This window comes from Dissoconium aciculare, assembly GCF_010015565.1.
Source record: "Dissoconium aciculare CBS 342.82 unplaced genomic scaffold K489scaffold_7, whole genome shotgun sequence".
Classification (NCBI taxonomy): Eukaryota; Fungi; Ascomycota; class Dothideomycetes; order Mycosphaerellales; family Dissoconiaceae; genus Dissoconium; species Dissoconium aciculare.
Window position 1 is genome coordinate 1,581,688 of NW_022984957.1, and position 23,061 is coordinate 1,604,748.

Below are 23,061 nucleotides of genomic sequence, written 5' to 3' on the forward strand. Positions count from 1 at the left end.
ATCAGCTTCGATCAAGACGTGAAGTCCAGCGGCGGCCAATTGATGCTCAATTCTCGGGGATAAAGACAATGGCAATGTTGAGGAAGAAGTTCAATTCATGTGCAGTACGTCGCTCAAATGCATAATTCAACTCCTCTGGCGTCTTCTAATGCTATGATACATACAGAAACGTCCCGAGAGTCGGCGATATTCAAGGGTCTGGCTTGTTGCAGGCTTGCGTCCGAAAGGTTATGCCGACCCAATGCGTGTCCGTATCTGGCTTGTTCCGGTCGTTGATAAGACGATAAGGTTGGCGGCCTGACGGAGCCGAAATAGTGCAAACGCGGACGATCAGTATCGGCAAATCTTATAGTGGATTTACAATATCGAATGATTTGTGTGCTCGGATATTTGGCAAGAGAGTTGGATCAAATATCAGGAGGTCTTTGTTGATCAAGTATTCTGAGCGAAAGTGCAGCAATGAGCGTATACATCGTCGGTGTCGACGCGTGGCAGGACAGGTTTTATTGCACACACATACATCCTCTCGCGCACTGTCTGACAATCGGTCATCATCGATCGAGAGAATGCGGTGCAAAGGCGTGCTCCTCGGCGTGCTGGCGGAAACATGGCGCAATCGGGAAATTGTAGAGTGCCATGGATGTAATTGAAGAGGCGCAGAGACCGCTGCATCTTGTCATTGCGCAGATTGATTTGCTAATGCCATGGCTGCAGACAGAATCGTGCTGTCGTGACTGGATACTAGCGACTTTTGACCGCAACTCGTAGTGGACCCACCATCAGTGTCCCAACGGCACCCTCCCGTGGCTGCAGTGCTGCATGTACGTGTCCGCCGTATATTTTGCCAACATCGAACAACCACTCCAACAGTCCTGTCAGACATCATTATGTACATCGGTGCTGAGTAGAGAACGATGCTCCGCGATCGCTCAACGCCTCCCACAACCAAAATGCCGAGGCCGGGGGTGTCCATCACTACCGATATCGGCAAGAGGGAGCATGGAGAGTGAATTTCACTGGCGTGAGTCTACTGGTCTCATTACGGCGGTAGGTGGTGGTGCCTGGCAAAGTAATGCGTCTCCATTATGGTTGCTGCTGAGATCGTCAGTGTACCTATAGTTGTGGTCATTGGAAACAGGGATATTCCATGAACATATGCAAATGCGGAGCAAGTGTGCACAAGTGGAGCACTTGAGTAATGATGTTAGGCTGGACGAAAGTCGCGGCCAAGCTTGGAATGTTCGGATGGGACCCAACCTTCAAAGTCCGCACCGCTTGCATCAGACGCACCCCGAGTCAAATAATCAGCCGGCACGTGTTGGAGACAAATCTTTGAATGTCTGATCACTTGGAGCACTGCGAGCAGTTCGCTAGCACGTTGAAAGTATCCACTGCTTCGATTCTCTACGGAACGTGAGTGCTCTATAATAATGGCCCACGACGATGCACGCGCTACGCTTGTTCCTGGAAGGCTACTACTGAGCGAAGGGTAATCCAGATATATGCTACGCGTCCACCACGTGTCGCCTTCCCTCCTCGTCATAAGACAGCAGGAGCCCTTGACGACTGTGAAAATTTCACGCGTACCGAAATGTTGTCAAATATACCGTCCCTTTGATCAGCAATAACAGGACTTATGTACTGTGGTCGCTGAATGTCCCTCGGGTGCCATGTCAGTGGGACCAATGCATTATTGCATCCGGCAATCAAGGCAACAAAGGCGACGAAAGTCTCGTCATAGCACCGACGACGGCTTTCCGGCGGTTCCTCGCACGTGAAATCGATATGTCCATCACTTACACTAATAATCGCTGTGAACATTAAGCAGCAGGTCTCCGACGTAACGATGTCACAGGCACGTGGGCCTAATGCAGATATAATACCCCATGCCGTTTTGCCAGGTTCAGCAGCGTCCAGAGCAGTGCCGTATACCTTCATGTTCTAAAAGACCTGCGATGGAAGAGCTCAGACGCTTTGGAATTGTGAGATGCAACCTGCTGACCTAACTAATGGGCCTATTCCGCGAGTCGCGGAGTCCGAGGTGACTAGTATGTTCCGATGGTATTCCGAGTTCCACCTCTTACTTCATTGTACCTTTGTCAGATATCTGCATTTCGCCTTCCGGACCGTAGAGCAAACATGGAAGACGAGGGAGGTACCGTTTGCCCTTCCGCGTAGGTCAAGGCTAATGGCGGAGCCCGTGTCAACCGAGCGATGACAGATGAAGGAACAAGAACTGAGAAACAAAATCCATGGCGGTTGTGCAGACGTGCTAAAATTAAATAGCGAGGGTGAGGGGCACCACGCCAATCGTGACATTCGTGTGAAGAGCGGGCGTATAAGATCTGTTCCGGGCTCGATGATTTCCGTGGATTTGTCCGATTCATAGCCATATGCCCGTGGAGGCCGCTGGGGGTTGCTGGCGTCATGTACTGTATTGCCATAGCTGAGTGATGATAGAAAGTTTTTTTCATTCCCCCTTCATGTAACTACACTGTAAGCATCATCAACGCCAAGCTGGTGCGCCCTTCGCAGCAGATCATGCAAGTCGAAAGTAGAGAGCACCATGTAGAAGGCAAACGAAACGCCGTCATCCCATACCGCAGCATGAGCGAGTTCTCTATTTCTCCTTCTTGGCCTTTCCACCCTTCGTCTTCGCCGTACCACGCGACTCCTTTGCACGGTTCTTCCTTTGCTTGCCTGCGCAACACTGTCAGCGATGATCCTCGTCCATAGTCTCCTGTGTAGATCCAATATTTTCAACATGGCATCTCGGTATGACGTACGTTGCTGTCTGCTGGCCTTCTCAATCTTGGTTGCCTGTCCGTATCGAACCAATCGGTAGTGAGGCTCGAATTTCTTCATGGCCTCTGGCGAGTCGTAGAGGAGCGCGAAACCTGTGCTCTTGCCACCACCGAATTGAGTGCGGAAACCGAAGACGGACACCTGGTCCTTCGATGTCTTGTAGAGCTCACCGAGCTTCTCGCGGAGCTCATCCTTGGAGACATTGGCGCGGGAAGGGTGAAGAACATCACTAAAGTATTATGAATATCAGCGCCTGCTCTTTCCGATAACATATCATCGAGTCGGTCGAATTGGAGGGCGATACGCACACGACCATCTGCTTGCGGCCGAGGAGAGGGTTGCGAATGAACTTGCGCGTGCGCAAGGTGACCTGGGCGTCCGACATGATGGGTGGTTTGTCTGTCGATGGTCGATTGTGAAGCAATAATGAAGCGCTCGCCGGCTGTATTCGTGTGTCCTTGATTCGTAGTGTGGAGCAATGCGGATTTTCCGTTGGTGGGCTGGTCTGAGCCTTGGCAGATGTATTGCCTGAGGCAATAAATCCTAATACTTCAACAAATTCTATGCCCGCGCCTGGACGGCTTTCAACATCGTTAGGGCTCCATGGCTTGCAGCACTCAAGGGGCGTTCACAACCTTAACAGCTGTGATCGATATTTGATCATTTAGATGTAGTACATACTGTCATCAAAGGGTGTATCTCGCATCAATCTAGCCAAGATGGACGCCGGTCTTGCCGTCTTCCGGAGACAATATTTGCAGTGCCTCGAGCCTGACTTTTTGGCATGGCCAGACCCACTCCTACTGAAAGAAGAGGATGTGCAGCGTTGGCTATATGAGCAGCTGTTCGACACTGACCAAATCTCGAGACTACCCCCCGAGCGATACCAGTTCCGAGTGCTTAAGCCCTTGGTCACGAAGATCGAACGCTCGATTCGCGATCCGGAAGAAGATGTATGTTGCAAAGTGCTGACAAGTCCAAGGTACTCATTACTTGTGTTCGAAACTCATCGACATCTGATACTCTCCACGCTGTCTAGGACATCTCGGATGACCTCATGACACGATTGTCTACATTGATAGCTTCAAACCTTCCAACCGAGAGCGCTGCTGTACAGCAGAAAACGTATGTTACCTTCACTTGCCTCAGAGAAAGCGAGTCAAGTCAATCTGAGTCTAACGATGAGCCGACAATCACTCTATTGGAGCGACGTTACTTGATATCTGGGTCGAATACCACAGGCTTTAGGACTTGGGAAGCTGCACTACACCTCGGATCTTATCTTCTGACAGAGGAGGGACGATCCTTGGTCAAAGATAAAAACATCCTTGAACTGGGAGCGGGAACGGGCTTCCTCTCCCTGCTTTGTGCCAAACACCTCGGAGCAAGACATATCACATCAACTGATGGTGACGAGGGTGTGGTAGAGGCGCTCAAGGAGAATGCGTTCCTAAATGAACTGCATGACGAGAGCTATTTCCAGTCTAGTGTATTTCGGTGGGGCAGAGGCATTGTTGGCAGTTGGGTCGAGGAGGATTTTGCTTCCTGGCCATATGACTTGGTGATAGGGGCTGATATTGTGAGGAGCAACATTGCATCTCTTTTTTTGTGATCGACTTTGCTGACAATCAAACGCCTCAGACATATGAGAAGCAAGCCATCTCTGCGCTGGTAGCAACGCTGCGCATGCTGTTCCAGATGAAACCAGACATCCAAGTCCTCATTGCCGGAGCAGTACGAAATTGGGACACCTTCAACACCTTCACATCTGCTTGTCGTGAGTGCAAAGAATTTTCACCAGTCGACCTCCTTCTGACACAAATCACTTCCAGAGTCGAACAACTTCAGGATCACCGATCTGCAGTTTCCCGCCAAAATGATGCGTGAACAGTCATCGCTGTTCTACGCGACTGCTTGTCCGCTTAAGATACTGCGAATAGAGCACCAATAGCAGACATCATGTTCCTAGATTAACGATTACGCTGATGAACGGGACAATGCGAAAGACGAGGCTCCACTGAGGAGCTATATGTAGCGAGCTGGATTCTCCTCCTCATCAATCTCAGACGCCGGGGTAGCTCAATCGGTAGAGCGTGTGGCTCTTATCATAAGAGACAACCTCAAGGTCGCGGGTTCGAGCCCCGCCTTCGGCTCTTCCTATAAATGCCATGCAACAGCGTGCATACCAAGGCCAAGGTTCGATCCAATTTCTTTTTGCATTTCCCATGTCTCCGCCCTCAATTCTGGGCGTGAGCCATCTTTTGCGCGACGTGCAGCCATTGCAAAGCTTTATTTCCCAGGGAGAAACCTGAGACGATCGCAAGCGTTCGTCCTGCGCGTGTGGATTCGTTACAACGACACAAAGGATTTACTGCGAGACATCTACAATAATTAACGACCAGGAGATCATCTGGGCACAGACGACAACTTTGAGCACCTTCATGGTTGATATTGGCAGCCAAGTGCCGACTCGCCGTCGCTGTAAATTGTGTGCAAGTCGGAGATAATCCGACCGATCCGCCGGGGGCAAAAAGTTGAGAGCTCCAGCTGGTCGATCCGATGATGAAATAACGGCGACGGTCGCGTTTTGCACTTGATCAGTGATCGACTGCGAACCCGCATGGTTCATGATATGTTTGTACGCTGATTGATGCCCATGGAGAGTGAAGGCTTTCGACAGGGTGGTTATGATGTGCACGCCGATTATGTTGTGCACGCTGGTTACCTAGGTATGTTGCGTTGGCCTAGCAGTGAACAACATTCATTCTCAGATGACATATTCAAACACACTGGGGCAGGGGATGGACCCGCTGGAACCGCTGTGGTTCATTGACACTTTGGATTAACACCTGGGTACCTGGGCAGATATAATTTGACTTCGTCATACTTCAAAACTTCGCAAAGCAGGAGCAGAAGGTTCGCAGCATCCATGGCTAGTGTGTCATCACACCGTCTTACTGCACCCTGTTGGTAGTCAGAGACATCCATTTCCACCCTGGCCCTCGTCACCCGCAAACACACAGTATCAGATTGGAAGCGATTTATTTCATAGCACGCGCAAGCTCGAGCCATGGCTATACGACAAGACCTGTAGCGTGGCTGCAATTCACGCTCAGGCTGAAACATCCAAACATGAATTATGCAATGCGTATACAACAGCCATGACGTTCCACTGCCATTCTTGAAAGGCCGTGAAGCAGGCCGCGCTGTTGACAAGTTGATTCCTCTCGTGTTTCGGACTATATGCAGTCCCATCTGCTTTGCTCCTCGTGTTGAGAACGGACATAGTATGCATGATATGGGCGATTATGCATCCTCTTCGTAAGCTCGGCGGTAGCACGGTCGCACAAGCGAATAGATCCCTGCCGTGCCTGCGCACACGATCAGCAGGACCTAATCATAGAGCACGGAGGTTGTTCAGGTGATGATAATAGCTCTCGCGCTGGATAGAACGATGGTTCCAATTTGCACGGTCCTAAGATATTGGAAGACCACGGTTGACGGACGAGTGACTAACATCGACACCAATGTCAAGAAAGCCATCACAATGGGGCACATCCCCGGCGAAATGAAACCGCTGTGCGGAGAAAGCTGGTGACGCGTATGAAGTATGGAGCACAAATATGACCCTGTGAGAGGCTATTCGCTGAATCCGGCGTTGCCGGACTCCCGCTCGATGAACCAAATCAACCCAGGCTGCCTGCTGTCACCCGGCTGCGATAGCGCAATTCGATGCCGATAACTCCAGATGGTCATGCACGAGACATGGGAATCGAGATGCGCCATGGCGCTATGGCGTTCTTGCTGCTCGGCGATAAGCCACTGTCCGAGCAATCCTCCAGGTCTTGGGGTTTTTAGTGCCCTATTCCCACTCGTGGTCCCGTCTATACATACGTCGGTGTCTTAGCACTCTGCTGCTCATCTGCGAGTATACTTAAGTCACAGTCCTGTCCATTCCGTCAGATTTTCAGAAACATCACAAGCGTTCTACGTATCCCGTCGAAATCATTCAAATCGCAGTGGAACTCGTCGTATTTCAGAAGATCTCTCCCAACCAACAGCCAACATGCAGTTCTACAAGCCCTTAAGCCGACGGAGCAGCAACTCCTCCACCACTTCATCGATCGACATCAACTTGCTCGCCACAACCCTGCCTATTGCGCCTCGCCAGCACAACATAATCATGTCAGACGAGACAATCTACAAGCGCCTACTTGTTAAGTGCAAGCGCATTACACATCAACCACTTCAAAGCACAAGCGACTCAACATGATGACTCAAGCACACACAATGGTCGTCACAAAGCGAATACGTCATACATTTGACACTCCCCCGGCAGCATATACCATCGGCATTTCGCTGGCATGCCACGATTCTCATCACACAATTACGAGGACACCATAGTATCAGGCAATTCCGCGGGCATCTCGGCTTTCTCCATCATCAAAGCACAGAGCAGCTTGCTTTCCCGCGAGCAACAATATCGACGAGCACGGACCGGGATTCAATTCCAGTCTCTGAAGCCATTCGAGATAACTGGTGCATAAGCCACCAAATAAGCAACGAGGAGTCCACAATCATGCACGCATGATTTGTATCAATATGTAGAGATGTGGTACTAGATTGCAAAGACTCGGGAATTGCCAGAAAGCCCGAGGGCTGCCTTTTGGCCGGATCTACGGCGTTTTGTATTGTGGGGTAGCGCATTTGCCGCCAAATACTAATAATCCTGTACTATACGTTCGATGGATGGATGGATCGCACTATGTATTGTCAATTTAAAGTACATTAATGATGTCCACTGAACCTACTTTTGAAATGTCGACGAGCTCGAACCACAACCCGTGTTTCCAATATCGTGTATCATTCGGAATTCGCTTTCCGCTCTTCTTTTCTCCCTTCGTACGTCGATTTGGCCCGATGGTCTCGATGTTTGTCCGGGGATGTCTGTCCGATCAGAGCACCGGAAATGGCTTGTGCCAAGACCTTGGTCCCATGCGACGCCAAGCGTTAGGCGAATAGACATGTCGCGTGGCTGTCAGTACCGACTTGGGAGGTTGGTCTAGAATTCCCTGGGGAGATAAGCAAAGCAAACCTGTGTGACGATGGAAGATATGCTCATCCATGACGGCATTGAAGAGCCATGAGGCAGAGACATTGGCACGCCGAGACCACCAGCAAGCCACGGAGTCCAATCCCCGAAGGTGTGCGTATACTGCGTTTCCGTTTGGAGACTGCCATTGTAGTCGTCCATCACATTCATCAAACAATGCGTCGTCATTAGTAGTGGGCACAATAGACCCCACTGTAGCATGGTCGCGGTGGAATACTCGTTGCATCGCCTGTTCGTTCAATCAGCGTAGCCACAAATTGACGAGCGATGATGCTGAAGGATCGAAGCAATGATGCGGCAGCGGCTCTGAGCAATTTGAGCAGCCGCACGACAACCACCGTTGCTGCTCGCACGTGTAGTTATCATTCCACGTGATTATTGTGTGGCTGTGTTGATCTCGGAAGAAGCACATGGCTCTTGAATCCCAAATGATTTGATCTCCAAGCTGTACCTGCAGGCGCATTTGGGAGTGAGCGGCACGAGATGCGATTCGGGCCGCAGCTCCGCCCATCAGATAAGAACTGGGGTATGTCATTTTGGTCAAGCTGGAAAAGTACGATCATGCGCGTCTCCACTGCGCGTCCGCCAATTCATCGTTCAATTCTTCGCCAAACAGCCTGCTCGATGCGCTCACCGGCAGCATCACTGTCCCATCTCTGCCGCATGTCTATCCAATACCAGAGTTTTTAAATTGAGCTCCACTGCCTGGCGAATTAATATGTCGAACGATGAACGATCAGACTCTGAGTCTGAGCGCGATGATCTCAGCACCACTGGCTTGATCGCCACACGAGCCAAACGCTCGACGGCTGGCAATCTTTATGCGACGCTCCGGCAGAATCTTGACGACGAGGAACTTCAAAACGAATTGCTAGCTGAAGATGAGGAGGATGTCGGCGATTACGAAGGCTCGGACCAGGGTGACGATGATGAGGCTATGGACTCGTCCAGCGATGAGGGGGACGGCGGCCCACCAAAGGATGGCGATCAAGACGATTTGGACGGGGAGAAAGAGTTGAAGCGTGCCGAACGAGCTGAGGCTAAGAAGATAAAGCGCATGCAGGCTGCTCGAATGCGCATTCCAGCTTGGCAAAGGAGTAACAAACGAGTGAAACTCGCGGATGATGCAAAGACCGAAGATGGAGCATCGGCAAGACCGAAGAAGAAGGCTGATCGAGCTGGCTGGCTTCCCGCGGATTTCGATGGACCCACGAGGCAGTCTAGCCGAGCGTCTGCCGTGCACAATCGGGAAATGACGAATGCAAGTCTGAAGGAGTCCGCAGCACGGTCCGAGAAGCAAAAGACGCAGTCCCAGAAATCTCAGGAGCGCGAGCAGTTGAAGAGGCGTGTAGACCTGACGAAGGAGGAGCGTATGGCCAAAGCTATGAGGGTGGAGAAAGAGACTGCTCGTGAATTCGGCCGTTGGGAGCGCGAAGAGGCTGAGAGGCAGCGCATAAGAGACGAACAGTTGGCGGCAAAGAGGAAACGAGGAATAGAGGGACCGATCCACAAATTTTGGAGTGGAAGCGTACTGTGGGCGGGTGACCAGATCAAAATCGGGCGCATGCATGGACACCAACAGGGTATAGACGAGACGCCTGATAAGCTTGAAGGCGAACACGCCCACAATACCGACGATGCGATGATGGTTGATATCACGGAAACTCCAGCTCCAACAGAAACTACACCTGCTACAGCCCCTGTTGCCGGTGAAGGTGTTATCCCGCATGTTAATACGATTACCGCGTCCGCATCAGCAACAGATGATTTTTCGGCTGTAGTGCCGACCCAGATACAGGCGGAGCCTACGCCTGTGGAATCGACTGATTTGAAAAAAGAGAACGTTGCACCCTTGGCTGCGGACGCGCACTCCAGTGATTTGGACAAGCAACAACCGCAGACGCTACTGGACGGAGTACATGCGTATGCGTCTCAGCAATCAGGGTCAGAGTCGCTTCCAACCAAGATCGAGGACTCATCTTCACAGTCGCTGGCTGCTCCGCCTCAGCTTTATACCCCAAGCTTTCCGATCCTGCATGGCGACGCAATCCACTGGTCGACCGGTTCATTTGATGAGACAGGTCCACCGCCCGATCCGCAGCACAACTCAGCTAGAAATTCGAATCCATCAATGCCTACTGTACCATCTGAACCAGTGATAGAGGAGCAGGCACAGCGGTCACTACTCATCCTAGAGCAATTCTCTCACTTGGAAAATCCCATAACAACAATCCGACGCTCCACAGCAAAGGCGGGCAAAGAAACTTTTGTGGGCCCAACACCTCTTGCTTCGACACTAGCTCCAATCGCATACCCGGAATTTACGTCTGAGGAGCTTCGCTATCTCACCGCCAAGATGCGCAAGCGTGGCGCAGAGCAACTACTACCACCGGCGCCCACGAAGACTAGATGTGCCCTGACAAGCTGGCCAGCAAAGTTCAAAGATCCGAAGACCGGACTACCCTACGCAGACCTCCAATCATACAAACTGATCCAACGGATCTTAGCTGGCGGCTGCTCGTGGAGCAGCCTCCTCGGCGCATGGGTCGGTCCTGCGTATGGAGACATGGGCAGACCTGCGAGAGGTGTTCCCAGCGGATTCAGCCCTTCTCCTGTTGATAAGAAGGCCGCATCCGCGACGTCAATCAAGCATGAATCAGCAGAGTGACAAAAGCATTGGCTTCATTCCATTGTGCACATTTTTCGTGACTACTTGCGCCAGGCCAAATCACAGCAGCACGACAATTCAACGCATGCTCGCTGTAGAGCACGCGTCCGAGAACGCTGGCGAATACTGCATTTCACCGCGCAACCGTTTGTGCCGAACGAGCTTGCACCTCACCAGATGAATGTGGAGCGTGTGCCGTGGTTGGCTTCACGCACGACGAATACGATATGCAAATATTTGCCCAAGTACTGTGCACCCCAACACTGATTTGCCGTACATCATGCGCAATGGCAATGCGGAGACTTTTTGTCGATCGCTTACATCGATTCGTGAAGCCATAAAGCTCCGGCGTCTTTCCGCCAAGGTTCCCGGGCTTTTCGGCATGCACGCTCTCCAGCTTATTACAAGCTGCATACTCCGCGAATTGAGTCAGCTTGTTCGCCTTGTGAATCCGATAGATTCTGGAAATTATCGCCTCTTTGATGTCCATTGGTCATACAGATTCCAGCAAGCAAAGTCGCTGCAACGATAAGCGAAAGCATTGGTCATCTGCGCCATCATGTCTGCCCCAACACTACCTTTTTCACAGATGTCTGTGCAAGATATCCTTGCCCTTGCCAAACCAGATCCAGAATACGAAGAGGTACGATACTTTCGTACACATCACAATCACAGTCCAGGCTGAATGTGAAGATACAGATCAGGAGATTCTGGCCACCCTCGAGCATTGACACCTTAGAGCAAGATGTTGCGATCTCGAGACTTCGCATGTTCACGTCTCTGACTGAGGAAATGGATGAGCTAGATCCATTGGTTACGGAGACAGATCTCTATGCGACTGGGCGGGATGGAAACAAGATTCGAATTCGCATTTGGCGCATGAAGGATGGCCTACAGCAGGAGGCGGAACCTTCACTAATAGTCCTCTACCACGGCGGCGGATTCGCTATGGGAAGTCCAACACAGATGTCACAAATCGCAAGGGTACTCGTGAAGCAGTTCCACGCAGTAGTCGCTGCTCCGGCCTACCGCCTTGCTCCAGAATATCCATTTCCCTGCGGGATCAATGATTGCTGGGACAGTCTAAAGTGGATTGCTAAGAACGCACTTGGAGAACTAAAAGCTCATCCACGTACAAGTTTCATCATCGGCGGTTTCTCTGCTGGCGCGACGATCTCAGTAGTGTTAAGCCATCTCGCGCGCGACGAAAAGCTCGAGCCTCCGTTGACCGGCCTCTGGAATAGTTGCGGTTCTTGTCGACTGATTGATGGCCACAAACTCGGCGACGAGTACGACATGAGGCTCCTGAGTCGGAACCAGGAAGAAGTGCGCAGCGATCCTTTGCTCTCTGCAGACATGCAAAAGCTTTTCTTGCAATGTCTTAAACCCGATACTACATCCGAATTATACGCGCCGATGGTAAGACGCGAAGGACATGTGCATCGCTCGATCATCCTGCTGACTTCAACGACAGGTTTGGCCGACAGAAGACAACCACAAGCACCTGCCGCCAACATACTTCCAAATCTGCGGGCTGGATGCCAGCCGTGATGAAAGCTTTCTATTCAACGAGCTTTTGGAGAAAGACGGGATCGCTACGAAAGTTCATCTCTATCCCGGGCTACCGCATTGCTTTTATTTGACGCTACCAGATTTGAAAGCCTCGCGACAATGGCCCATGGACACGATTGAAGGCTTCAGATGGCTTCTCAAAGTATGATGTTTTTGCGCTACGACCGTGGCAGTTCGCTCAACCTTAGGTTCGATGAACGCCGATCAGGGTTTATCGGGATGTACTTCCGTAGCGTTTCCTCAAAGACCGACATTTTCACTCTGTACATTTCTTCAGTATTGATCGTCGTGGACAATGCGCTGAGCATTGCGAGATCGCTGCTCACCTGGGCATAAAACCGTCGGAGGGCGGACATAATCGGAGAAGGGACATAAAAATGGCGAGGAGGAGGGGACTAGTGGGGGCGACTATTCCTACATTGCACTCCATGGCTGTTGGGATTACGTAGGGCCTGTCAGCTCGATTTTGAGAACCGAGCCCCAGCTACGGTATGCGACGATCTAGTATATATTGCATCATGTCCGTCATGTTTTGAGAGAATCACATTCCAGAATTCCAAGGCTCCCTCCTCATCCTTGAATCAAGTCGAAATTGAATCAAAGCAAACCACTCGAACACAATGGCATCCAACCCACCAGCGAGGTGCTGCACCATTGGTGTCACCCACGAAGGATCAGCCAAGGGCGAGACGAAGAAGATTGGCAACAGTACGCGCGCACCTTTGCAAAACATCAAATACACGTTAAATGTCAAACTTACATTTCGGCCTTTGCAGTTGATACATACTTCGCTTATCCCGAATCCAAGCAGACCGAGATCGCCATCTTGCTCCTCACAGATGTGATTGGATACAACTTCATCAATGCTCAGCTGATCGCGGACCAATTTGCCGCCAATGGCTACTACGTTGTCGTGCCCGATCTGTTCGAGGGAGACCCGATCCGTCTTAACAACCCACCGGGCTTTGACTTTATGGAGTGGCTAAAATCGAGCGGGCCCAGCGGTGGTCATGGCCCAGCTCAAACTGATCCGATCGTTGAGGCTGTGATCAAGGACATGAAGACCAACCAAGGTGTCAAAAAGATTGGAGCAGTCGGATACTGCTTCGGTGCCAAATACGTTGCGCGCTTCATGACAGGCGGCAAAGGTGTCGATGTTGGCTACATGGCGCATCCCAGCTTCGTTGATGTCGAGGAAATCAAGGCGTTGACAGGCCCGCTGTCAATCTCCGCTGCCGGTAAGGAAATGCTCCAAAACAAAGTGACTTTCGACCTATGCTGATACGAGGCTGCAGAAACCGACTCAATCTTCCCAGCAGAGAAGCGCCGCCAAACCGAGGATCTCTTGAAGGAGATGACGATCCCGTACCAAATCACGCTCTACAGCTCTGTCGAACATGGGTTCGCTGTGCGCGGTGATATTTCCAAGAAGGAGGTGAAGTATGCCAAGGAGGCTGCATTTGTTCAGGCCGTGGCTTGGTTCGATGAATACTTGAAGAACGATAGGGCGTGGGCGGCGTAAGTCGGCTAGAATCCTTCTTGTTGAGACGTCCAGCCCGCATTGACATTGGTACCTCAAAGTCCGACCACCAAACTGTGATCCCACGAATGACTCGCCAATGGGCAGAATACATAGCTCGCACTCCCTCCTGGAGGCTGTTGTATAGTCGAAGCAATATCAACGAACGTACTTGTCCATGAATCGGCGGTGGAAGTCACTGCGGAGAAGGTCGTTCACAAAGCGCTTCTCCTTGCCACGCTCGTCCGTTCCTCTAGCTTGGTTCTTGAAAACCACATCATCGTCCCATCGACGCTTCACACCGTAGTCCTCCTTTTGTGGGTTTAGTAGTGGATTTCCCAGCGCTATGTCCCTCTCGCGTTGCTCTTGATCCTTCTTTTCCTGTTCTGCAGCGGCTTTCGCAGCGGCCTCTGCACGCTCCGCTTTTATCTTAGCCAACTCACGACGTAATTCTGCTTCTTCATCATCCGACTCTTCATCCGATTCCGACTCTTCTTCATCCGACTCTTCTGACGACTCTGAATCTGCGTCGATGTCCCGAGTTTCCTCTAGTACGCGCCGTTTCTTCGCCTCGTAATCTTCCTCTGGCTCGAAGCCTTCGGAATTGTCAAATCCTGAAGTCCCGTCTACCAGCTTCCGCTTCGTGCCTCCGGGAGACGCTGGACCATCTTCGAGCTGCAGCGTTTTCGATGGCACATCAATCGATTCTTCCTCAATGTATTCGCGTCCTTCTTTTTTCGCATAATGCTTTGCCTCGGCTCGGAGGAGCTCAGCGCGCAAATTACGCCGAGCTTGCTCGTCTGGCGCGCCTTGAGTGGCTTGACGAAATTTGAGGATTTTATGCGCAGGCAACAGGCGCTGATGATATGCTTCGCCACGGGCGGCTTCCTTTCCTCGCGCGGGATCGAAAGTGGGTCTATGTGCGGTCGTCATGGTATCGCTCAAATATGAGTATGATTATAGCAGCTTGAGTGATGTCCGGTGTGAATTGTTCTTGCAAACAAAACAGGTCAACTTGCCCCAGGAATGGATGTATCCTGCCTCTCTACGGCAGGCACGTGCACCTGACGATCTTCACATGCGATGAACTTTGACGTACCGTCGACCTCGAAAATTCAACAGCACCGAAAATCACAACATCACATCCGCCTCAACATGCCACGCGAAGCTGAGATCTCAAATAACGAGCGAGAGTTCCTCTTGTCTGCATTGAAAGAGGATGTAAGGCTCGATGGCCGAGCTTTCGATCAATTTCGATCAATCGACTTGGCATTTGGCGACGAGTACGGAGTTGCAGACGTTCGCATAGGCAAGACACGAGTGCTTGTAAAAATATCGGCCGAAGTTGTAGTTCCATACACCGATCGCAAGTTTGACGGTATATTCACAATAGCTTCGGAATTGAGCCCAATTGCCAGTCCTGCTTTTGAAGTCGGACGGTGAGCACTCGCGATCCATTGAAGTACAATCCCTAAATTATGTGCTGAACAATTCCACAGGCAGGATCAAACGGAAGTTATTCTTTCTCGTCTCCTTGAGAAGACGATCCGTCGCTCTGGCGCACTCGATACTGAAAGCTTGTGTATCATTGCTGGGTCGAAGTGCTTCCACATTCGTGCTGATGTACATATTCTCGACCACGATGGGAATATCATAGACGCAACATGCCTCGCTCTCATTTCAGCGCTCCTTCATTTCAGAAGACCTGACGTAGAAATTCACGGCGAGGAGGTTACGATTTTCGCCAGCACAGAACGAGAGCCGGTCAAGTTGCAAATGCAACACCAACCGTTCTGCGTCACAACCTCGTACTACGAGAATGGCTCGATAATGCTCCACGATGCGACGCTGCTGGAAGAGCAGTGCAGAGAGGGTGAGATCATTGTTTCGCTCAATCGCTTTGGCGAAGTGTGTCAAATCGCCAAGTTCGGTGGCACTCCAATCGATGGCGTCAGTATTTTGGCATGCACGAATGCGGTCCTAGAAAAGGCAAAGATGCTTGATAAGCTGGTGAGGACGAGGCTCGAGGAAGACGAGAAACGCCGAAATGTCGGGGGCTTGATGGCCGAGCTGAGCGCCGAGAATGACCGATGATCAAATTCACAGCCTGTATTGTCACTCCAAACTCACAACCAGATCAAGCTTGCACAACCACTAGCCAAGAACACTTCATGGGACTCGCGTTACAAGCTCAAATCAGGCCTTGGTTGCGGTATCTGGTCTCGAGACAAAGCCCGGTCGAAGGTCCAATGTCCATACTTTTTTGCGTCAACACACTGTCCGCGACTGCCACTGTCACATGCAATCTACCTTCATATTCTCAAGGGCGGCATTCAACATCTCTCGACACATCGACCTACTGCAACACACATCGACGCGGTCTACCGTCGCTTCATATCACGCACCTGACGGAGGCCTCGCGCCGTGGTCTGCAAATCACCCTTCACGAATTCCTAGCACTACTCGCAGACATCATTACAAATCCATTCGATGTCCACTTGCATGGCCCTCGGAATATCTTCAGATGCCGCTATACTGTCTGATTCAACACACCCTGGTTCAAAGCGACAAGTACACTGTACCTTTACCGACGTGGAATTTTACGACATTTTGAACAAATTGGTTATGATAGTTGGGCAAGCACTTGCGGGCCTCTATTAGCAGAGAAATAATTGCTCGTTATCCTCATAAGTTAACGATGGACGTGGCAGAATACACGAACTCTCGAAAGATCTGTGTTCGATTCAATCATTGGGAAGTGGAAACGATCGATGATCGGTTCTGTGTAAACATGGGCAGCATGCTCGGCTGGCCATTCCAAAATTTGCCCGACTCTCAGAACTCGAAGCATTTGGGAGGAACTTTGTCCTTGTCGACAGCATCGTCGCCGAACTCTAAATATCCAGACAATGATATTGAAGACCACCAAAATGCGCTTGTGCAGAGCATGGAAGTTGGTCAGTTCGAAAGCCTGGGCACACCAACAACCTCACTGTCTGTTGATTCGTGCAACGACGAGCAAGCGGAAACCCCAGACTCGACCGAAACGCCAGGTCGAGATCCTCGTGATGAGCCCTCGGGCACGAGTCATGGTAGTGAACCTACAATATCGCTCGACAGCAATGCTCCTAAGTCTTACAGCGAGCCAGCAGTTTGTCAAAAGCCCGATGTGTCTGATTCAATTGCACCTGAATGGCAGAGGCCTAATGCCATTCATCCAGAACCATTCACACAACAGAATGATCTTAGGAATGGTGAAGCTGCGCTAGTACAGACGAATGAACTATCTACGAAAGGCGCAGTCATTGGTGGCATTGACGCAACTAAATTGCCCAGTGCGACACAAGGTATGCCAAAAATGCCCCCAACACAGGCGGCGTCAATTCAGCGAGACTCTGGTAGCTCTAGGGATGTCGACCAAAACCCGCATGCTAAGAGAACGTCGTATACTGGGGTGGCCATTCATAGCCAAGACATTCTGGTGCTACGATGGCGTGATGCTGGACACGACTGGCCGTGGGTACTGGAGCAGCGTCAGAAACATGGGTTTGATCGGAAAGATGCAAAATCCTTGTCCAAACGCCTTACTAAAGTGAAGAACGCTCTACGGGATGCTGGAATGTCTGACAATATTCCGCTGCTGGACAAGGTCGCCTCAGGGGACGTTGAGGCAAAGCAAAAAGTGAACGCACTTGTAAAGGCATCTCGAGGATCAAAGCACTTGACGAACAAGGGACAACACTTGCGAAGTGGCCCAGTGGAAAGTGGAGGGATTCCTATGCTGTCTGGGGCAGGCAAGATTTCCTGCACTGCCGTCCACAGGATAGCAGACTCTTTGGAGACTGAGACTGGGCCTTACTCGCGAGCAACAACAGGTGGGAAAACGATTTTTGCAGATATCAACGCTCTCGAATCGATCGCTTCAGACACGGAGAAAGACTGTGATACTTCGACTCGTCAACTGGTTGCCAAAGACGAGAGCCCAGAACCCTCGGAATTGTGTCCAGAAGACTTCTGCCATTATGCTTATCAGGTCGTACGTCAAGAGCACTACAGCGCCGATGCAACAAATGTACAAGAAGCGATTAATGCAGGAGACTCTGCTTGGATGCTCTGCGGAACTTACGATAGTCTGTGTCGAAGCAACAAGGCCGTCATCAAGGAGGCGTTGAGACATGATCCCGTAAAGCCGGGCTTCGCCGATGGCCCTGATTGGACACTTAAGCATGAGACGAGCGGCGATGGAGAGCTGATTTGCACGGTTTTCAACCTTGGCGTAGGGGCGCTTCGTGTACGCACGAAACGTTTTCTGAGAACATTCTATGATGGCATCCCGCCGAAATCCAAGATCGGATGGTTATCGAAAAGTGTCTACACTGTACACAAGCAGACTGCCAAGACTGAGGTGGTCGCAGATGATCTGTTCGGTGAAGAGACGAATTCATACTTCGAAGACGAAATGGTAGACAACGCCATCTTCACTTCCGTGTATATGGCAAACGAAGTCGCCATTGATACTTTCGTCAAAGCCACTTCACAGCACACCACCACGAAGATAAACGATGTTCTCGAGGCTATACAACAAGCCAAGCACAAGCTCACCAATGAGATCGACATGGACGTCGATCTTTTTGATCGCGAGCTGGGATCGAAGCGGGTTCGCGTTCGCAAGCGTGAGTTGCGAGGGCCGAGAAATATGTGAGACAATTGACCTCAGCGCGCAAATATAGTCGAGACGTTTGGAACATCAGGCGAATGATACTCTTTCCCCCAAATCGTACCGATTTTGAAATGCGAAAGTGCGTGACATGTACATGAGGTTCCCCGAGCCCAGCAGCGTACACGAAGATGGTCAAGAAAAAGGCGATCACACACTGTAACATGTAAGGGAGGGGTTATTTATTTGTCCATGATGGATTGTACTCAAATCCATGACATCGTCGCGCGGCTTTCTGGCTCGAGCACGATGGAATGGAACAACGAGTTTGCAATGTCGGCGAGAAGCCATACGGGTGAAGACGATTTCAAGGCACGAGGTCGAGAAATGAGTAAAGCGTACAGAATATCCAGAAAAGGTACCATCGGGACCACCCAGCACGCTGTGAAACCACAGCGCCGTTCTATGAACCAATCGCCAACGCCATTCATTCCGCCGAGACGCCAGATCCCGCTATCCGAAGGAAAATTGCAAACGCGTGCACTCCGGCCTGCCTTCCATGTCACCCATCTGGCAAGATCATTCGCTCGAGCCACACGCCGCGCGATCAATAAACGCCCACCAGACAGACAGGGAGAAAAGAATGGGAAAGTCCACAGGATCACCAGCAGCAGCCGCGTGAGCGAATGATCAAATAATCAAACAACATGATACATCAGAAGAAAAAATGGATTTCTCTATGCGGGGACACCCCTTTTTTCCTTCCGTCTTTTTTACGGAAACTCCTGGGCTGCATTTCAGTAAGGACCATCGCATCGCCGGGTGGATGAGAACGTGTTGTTTGGAAACGACAAGGGATGAAAGAATAATCATAGGTCTTAAAATAGAATACGAATATGCTGCAAAGAACGTGGTGCTCGTCATTGGAAAGTCTTGGGTAGCGTCGGATTGGCTGTTCACAAGGGTTGAGGTTTGTTACGCGAGAACGTTCAGCGCTGCGAAGAAAGCGGAGATATTAGTGTTCGGTTCTGACTTTCAGGAGAATTTCGTCAGTGTGGTGTGAGCTTACCCGACCTCGTCTTTGCTGACCGATGCTCTGCATTGGCGGTTGCTGATAGTATTGCGGCATTTGGTTCTGGTATTGTCCGTAGCCATTGTTCAAAGTGTTGTTCATACCCATCATAGCATTTCCGTAAGCTGGTTGTTGGTAGCCGGTTTGCCCAACGATACCAGGAGGCGCGATCGGTGCACCAGCCATGTTCTGACGATATGGGTCCATCATATGTTGCACTGGTGGATTATTGGCGTATGGCAATCCAGAATGCATTTGCATGCCATTCTGGTTGGGATAGAAGCCTGCATTTCGAGAGATTTGAGGCTGGGCCTGCTGTAACGGATATTGCACGGCCGAGGTCGGTGTCATGCCATTGTGCGACATTGAGGGACTGTGGGTGTAGCCATTGATATAAGGATCGAAGCTCGAGTCCATGCTTGTCGAGCGCTGCGCGTGAGAGTTCACGCCTTGGTTGATGGATGGGTGCTGTGGACCGGCCGCAGCGTAACCTTGACCGTTGTACGCGGAAGGAGTGGCGTCCATGTGTGCGACGGCGCCGTTTGCCGGCACTGTAACATTGTTCGAACGTCCTTCGTGGCTCACCGGGGTCGCGCCATGGCGAGTTGAGAGGCCAACTTCATCCATGAGGCGCTTGTAGCCTTGAGAAGGCTGCGCCTTGATACGAAGCAAAACATTGCGGACATTCTCGATGCACTCGGAGCGGATGTTTTCATCCAAGAAAGGGGTTGTCAAGACTTTGAAGATGAGCGTAGCACCGCAGGAATGATCGTTGACAATGTCTGTAAGCGTTTTCTCGTCGAAAAACAGAGCACGGAGGATAGCATCGCGGGCCTCCGGCTCACCGCGCTGATTAATGACCTTCAAGACCGTTAGATACGCCACTTTGTGCGTGCAGAGGTGCACGAGGTGCGCAATGAGTCTCGGTGCGAGGACAGATCGTCGTCGCGGAAATGTGCATGTGTCCAAAAACCAGGTCAAAAGTAGCGCGCCGTTGGAGTTTGTTGCGAGTTGCACACTATGCAACGCAATCGCTGCAGCCATGAGCCTCCTCTGGTCATTCGTGGCATGATGACTCTCCAAGCATGCACGCATAGCACGGGCGCCAAATCGGCCTTGAGCGACATCCCAGAGCCGGCTGAGCATGGTGTCGAAGATAAATCCATTCATGGGTGATTCGAAGCGCAGGCAACACTGCATGACGTAATTTCCGTATTGGTCCAAGAAAAGGTTGACGCTGTGCGGCCGGAGCGCGTCTGCAATAAGACGCATTTGTTTCTCGGTGCGGGCCACATCAATAATCTTTTGTGCTGCCCATGTACCATTCTTGTGCACGCCAATCTCCGCCAGGTGTGGGGCAATCTCTGTGAGCATTGCTTCCTTGGTCTCTTCGGTACAATGCTCGAACAGCTTCTGCACCACGGTGTTGCCGAGATAATCGGAGGAGAGCTCAGCAATCTCGGGGATCATCTCGATGGCAATGCCTTCAATTTCGGCTGGACTGCAGGAGTTGTTGTCTATGCGCTTTCGAATTTCGCGAAGGCGCGGAGCATCATGGACGCGAGTGTGACCTGGCTCTGCAACAACGGGAATCTCCGCAACGAAATCGTTGAAGCTCACAGCAGCATTGAGTTTCTCTGCGATGCTAGGATGATCATCGGCAGTCGCGCCGAACTGCTGTACGATGCTGAAAACTTCTTCCTGCAAATCAGCAAGTCTCGGAGTGACAAGCGCAGCAGCTGCCGTCTGTGCATTGACGTCGACCGGCAGCGCTGATGTTCTGAGAGCAGAATCGTCGGAACGAGTCTTTGTCGCAAACGGATCAGGGCTTGGCGATGGGAAGGCCCCATTTGCACCAGGTGTATTTGAAGCGCTCTGCTCTTTTGCGAAGCCCACTCTAATGGGTCCACTGCCAGGGAATATATCCTTGCCGTTATACTGATTTTTGGCAGCGATGGCGCTTTGAACGTTTTCGAAATTGACGAAACCACAGCTTTTGTGGGTAAGGACACGGGCGAACTCGATTGGTCCGAATGGTCCGAATATGACGTTCAATGAAGATACCGTAGTGGAGGGAGGGATGCTGCCAAGCCAAAGTGCTCTTGTGGGAGTTTCGAGGTTATTTGGGTCCAGGGCAGCCTCGAAAGGGCCTTTGGGAGCGAGCTTCATTGTGTGCACGGCATGCGCCAACCCGGTGTAATCAGATTCGATCTCATTTTGAAGATCTGCTGCTGTGATGCTGCTCTCTAGTCTAGAAGGCCCAGGCAACTGTTGATTGCGGATTCCTCGAGACAATGGTGAGTCCAACACTCCGGCAGTTCGCGCTCGTGGACGATTAGCACTTGCGAAGTTGGCGAAAGCCTGCACGTCAAGGTTGTGTTGACGGACAGCCTCGTGTATCGCCGCGGCCTGCGCGGCAGCCTCATCTGTGTATATTTGTTGTCCGTCGTATGGATCCGAATCATCGTCGTCAACGTCGGCGTACTTTTCCTTTGCGTTCACCGAGTACGATCGAAATCGGTTTGCAGTGTTCTTGTTGATGAACGCATTATGCGATGCGAGATCTGCAATAGTCATTCCACTTGTGGCTCTTTGCTGACTTACGAGCGCTTCAAGATCCGATCGAGACAAGCCGGCTGGGCGAGCTGATTGTGGCGTGTCAACGAGTCCCAAATAGTCCAAGGTGCGCACGTCACCTTCAACTGGACCGTCTCTCGGCGACGATGGACCTTCAGACGACCTGATACTTTGCAAGGTATCCGCGCGGTCTCTGATCGGTGTCCAGTTGCTCATGAATACTGAGTTTCCAAATGGGTTATTACCGCCTAGAATGCTGTTGCGCTGAGGCATAGAACCTGCACGCAGGCGCGAAAGCAGGGTCGCATTGCTTGCAGGCAGCACGTTGATTCCCTGAGGCTCATGAAGGCTATGTGGGGAACCACCTTGGAAAGGACTTGGCACAGGTGTAACACGAGCCGATCGGGTCGCCGATGATTGCGAGCTTCCCAGAGAATGAGGTGCTGGAAATCTTGATGGGACTGTGCCAGCCCGAGTCCGCCGTGGCAGCGTGTCTAGCACACTGGTACCCAGACCTGTTTGATCGGCATCAAAGTCCGGGAAACTGTCGCTGCCAGGAGACTCGGGGATTGTCTCCCGCAAAGGCGTAGAATGACCACTGCCAGTCGGTGGCGGGCCCCATATTTGCGGCGAAAGCCCTTCCTGCTGCTGAATTTCACGAGCCCTGTGGATGTCAGCTACGCCTGGCCCATTTCGCATCTTATCTACATACCTTTTGGGGAACAAGCGGCTCCCATATTCCTTCGACGGAGATCCAGCTCCGTTCCTTCCGATGGCTGATTGTGCTGCCACGCCTGCGAGACCACTGCCTAGTGGATACCGGAGACCTGAGCCAGCAGGCGTCTCCCCGGGCGAATTCGCTTGTGAAGTATTGGCCGAACGGGTTTGTGCAAGGCCGAGCTGTGGTAGACCGTCCAGGTTCAGCGTATAATCCACGCCTTTGCTGGGTGCCATTATGAATTATTTTGGAGGACTTGCTCCGCTTGTTGAGGGAGAAAGGCGTAGGTAGTCGGGTGCACCTGTATCCTCGACGATTTTCCTCCTATTGTCTGTTGCAACTTCTCATGTAATTATAACG

At 51.3% G+C, this 23,061-nt stretch overlaps 9 protein-coding genes and 1 non-coding gene across 10 annotated transcripts; 7 read left to right on the forward strand and 3 right to left on the reverse strand.

The window, feature by feature from the left end:
- Positions 1 to 2,620: 2,620 nt before the first annotated feature.
- Positions 2,621 to 3,190, reverse strand: K489DRAFT_389305 (uncharacterized protein; the record flags this gene model as incomplete). The annotated part of the gene is made up of 3 exons (XM_033606496.1): positions 2,621 to 2,700; positions 2,787 to 3,034; positions 3,114 to 3,190. 3 exons carry the CDS (start codon positions 3,188 to 3,190, stop codon positions 2,621 to 2,623), a joined length of 405 nt encoding a protein of 134 aa, XP_033459518.1.
- A 244-nt stretch (positions 3,191 to 3,434) lies between these two features.
- K489DRAFT_340225 (uncharacterized protein) lies at positions 3,435 to 4,857 on the forward strand. The gene is made up of 4 exons (XM_033602258.1): positions 3,435 to 3,758; positions 3,845 to 4,384; positions 4,447 to 4,582; positions 4,638 to 4,857. The coding sequence occupies exons 1-4, from the start codon at positions 3,525 to 3,527 to the stop codon at positions 4,754 to 4,756; spliced, it is 1,029 nt and encodes a 342-aa protein (XP_033459519.1). The 5' UTR covers positions 3,435 to 3,524; the 3' UTR covers positions 4,757 to 4,857.
- A 16-nt stretch (positions 4,858 to 4,873) lies between these two features.
- Positions 4,874 to 4,958, forward strand: K489DRAFT_t33. Its single transcript has one exon. It is a non-coding gene; the product is annotated as a tRNA-Lys (tRNA).
- Positions 4,959 to 8,636: 3,678 nt separating this feature from the next.
- Positions 8,637 to 10,586, forward strand: K489DRAFT_395082 (uncharacterized protein; the record flags this gene model as incomplete). Its single annotated transcript, XM_033606825.1, has 1 exon — positions 8,637 to 10,586. One exon carries the CDS (start codon positions 8,637 to 8,639, stop codon positions 10,584 to 10,586), a length of 1,950 nt encoding a protein of 649 aa, XP_033459520.1.
- A 181-nt stretch (positions 10,587 to 10,767) lies between these two features.
- K489DRAFT_381250 (alpha/beta-hydrolase) lies at positions 10,768 to 12,654 on the forward strand. The gene is made up of 3 exons (XM_033605074.1): positions 10,768 to 11,229; positions 11,286 to 12,005; positions 12,061 to 12,654. The coding sequence occupies exons 1-3, from the start codon at positions 11,146 to 11,148 to the stop codon at positions 12,304 to 12,306; spliced, it is 1,050 nt and encodes a 349-aa protein (XP_033459521.1). The 5' UTR covers positions 10,768 to 11,145; the 3' UTR covers positions 12,307 to 12,654.
- A 34-nt stretch (positions 12,655 to 12,688) lies between these two features.
- K489DRAFT_381251 (alpha/beta-hydrolase) lies at positions 12,689 to 14,118 on the forward strand. The gene is made up of 3 exons (XM_033605075.1): positions 12,689 to 12,866; positions 12,935 to 13,396; positions 13,454 to 14,118. The coding sequence occupies exons 1-3, from the start codon at positions 12,779 to 12,781 to the stop codon at positions 13,678 to 13,680; spliced, it is 777 nt and encodes a 258-aa protein (XP_033459522.1). The 5' UTR covers positions 12,689 to 12,778; the 3' UTR covers positions 13,681 to 14,118.
- K489DRAFT_381254 (Cwf15/Cwc15 cell cycle control protein) lies at positions 13,745 to 14,665 on the reverse strand. Its single transcript, XM_033605076.1, has one exon. The coding sequence runs from the start codon at positions 14,608 to 14,610 to the stop codon at positions 13,837 to 13,839; it is 774 nt and encodes a 257-aa protein (XP_033459523.1). The 5' UTR covers positions 14,611 to 14,665; the 3' UTR covers positions 13,745 to 13,836.
- Positions 14,666 to 14,832: 167 nt separating this feature from the next.
- K489DRAFT_320657 (ribosomal protein S5 domain 2-like protein) lies at positions 14,833 to 15,771 on the forward strand (the record flags this gene model as incomplete). Its single annotated transcript, XM_033601474.1, has 2 exons — positions 14,833 to 15,116; positions 15,177 to 15,771. 2 exons carry the CDS (start codon positions 14,833 to 14,835, stop codon positions 15,769 to 15,771), a joined length of 879 nt encoding a protein of 292 aa, XP_033459524.1.
- A 604-nt stretch (positions 15,772 to 16,375) lies between these two features.
- Positions 16,376 to 18,379, forward strand: K489DRAFT_371319 (uncharacterized protein; the record flags this gene model as incomplete). Its single annotated transcript, XM_033603229.1, has 1 exon — positions 16,376 to 18,379. The coding sequence occupies one exon, from the start codon at positions 16,376 to 16,378 to the stop codon at positions 18,377 to 18,379; it is 2,004 nt and encodes a 667-aa protein (XP_033459525.1).
- A 1,627-nt stretch (positions 18,380 to 20,006) lies between these two features.
- Positions 20,007 to 22,937, reverse strand: K489DRAFT_302085 (ARM repeat-containing protein; the record flags this gene model as incomplete). The annotated part of the gene is made up of 2 exons (XM_033600443.1): positions 20,007 to 22,647; positions 22,696 to 22,937. Coding segments are annotated over 2 exons (2,883 nt in total), but the record flags the coding sequence as incomplete, so codon positions are not given.
- Positions 22,938 to 23,061: the final 124 nt, after the last annotated feature.

Coding starts and splice junctions, on each gene's coding strand:
- K489DRAFT_340225 (XM_033602258.1), top strand. CDS start 3,525: ATGGACGCCGGTCTTGCCGTCTTCCGGAGACAATATTTGCAGTGCCTC. Junction 4,385..4,446: donor TGGTGATAGGGGCTGATATT/GTGAGGAGCAAC, acceptor CAAACGCCTCAG/ACATATGAGAAGCAAGCCAT. Junction 4,583..4,637: donor CACCTTCACATCTGCTTGTC/GTGAGTGCAAAG, acceptor AATCACTTCCAG/AGTCGAACAACTTCAGGATC.
- K489DRAFT_381250 (XM_033605074.1), top strand. CDS start 11,146: ATGTCTGCCCCAACACTACCTTTTTCACAGATGTCTGTGCAAGATATC. Junction 11,230..11,285: donor CAGATCCAGAATACGAAGAG/GTACGATACTTT, acceptor GTGAAGATACAG/ATCAGGAGATTCTGGCCACC. Junction 12,006..12,060: donor CCGAATTATACGCGCCGATG/GTAAGACGCGAA, acceptor CTTCAACGACAG/GTTTGGCCGACAGAAGACAA.
- K489DRAFT_381251 (XM_033605075.1), top strand. CDS start 12,779: ATGGCATCCAACCCACCAGCGAGGTGCTGCACCATTGGTGTCACCCAC. Junction 12,867..12,934: donor GACGAAGAAGATTGGCAACA/GTACGCGCGCAC, acceptor CGGCCTTTGCAG/TTGATACATACTTCGCTTAT. Junction 13,397..13,453: donor GCTGTCAATCTCCGCTGCCG/GTAAGGAAATGC, acceptor ACGAGGCTGCAG/AAACCGACTCAATCTTCCCA.
- K489DRAFT_381254 (XM_033605076.1), bottom strand. CDS start 14,610: ATGACGACCGCACATAGACCCACTTTCGATCCCGCGCGAGGAAAGGAA.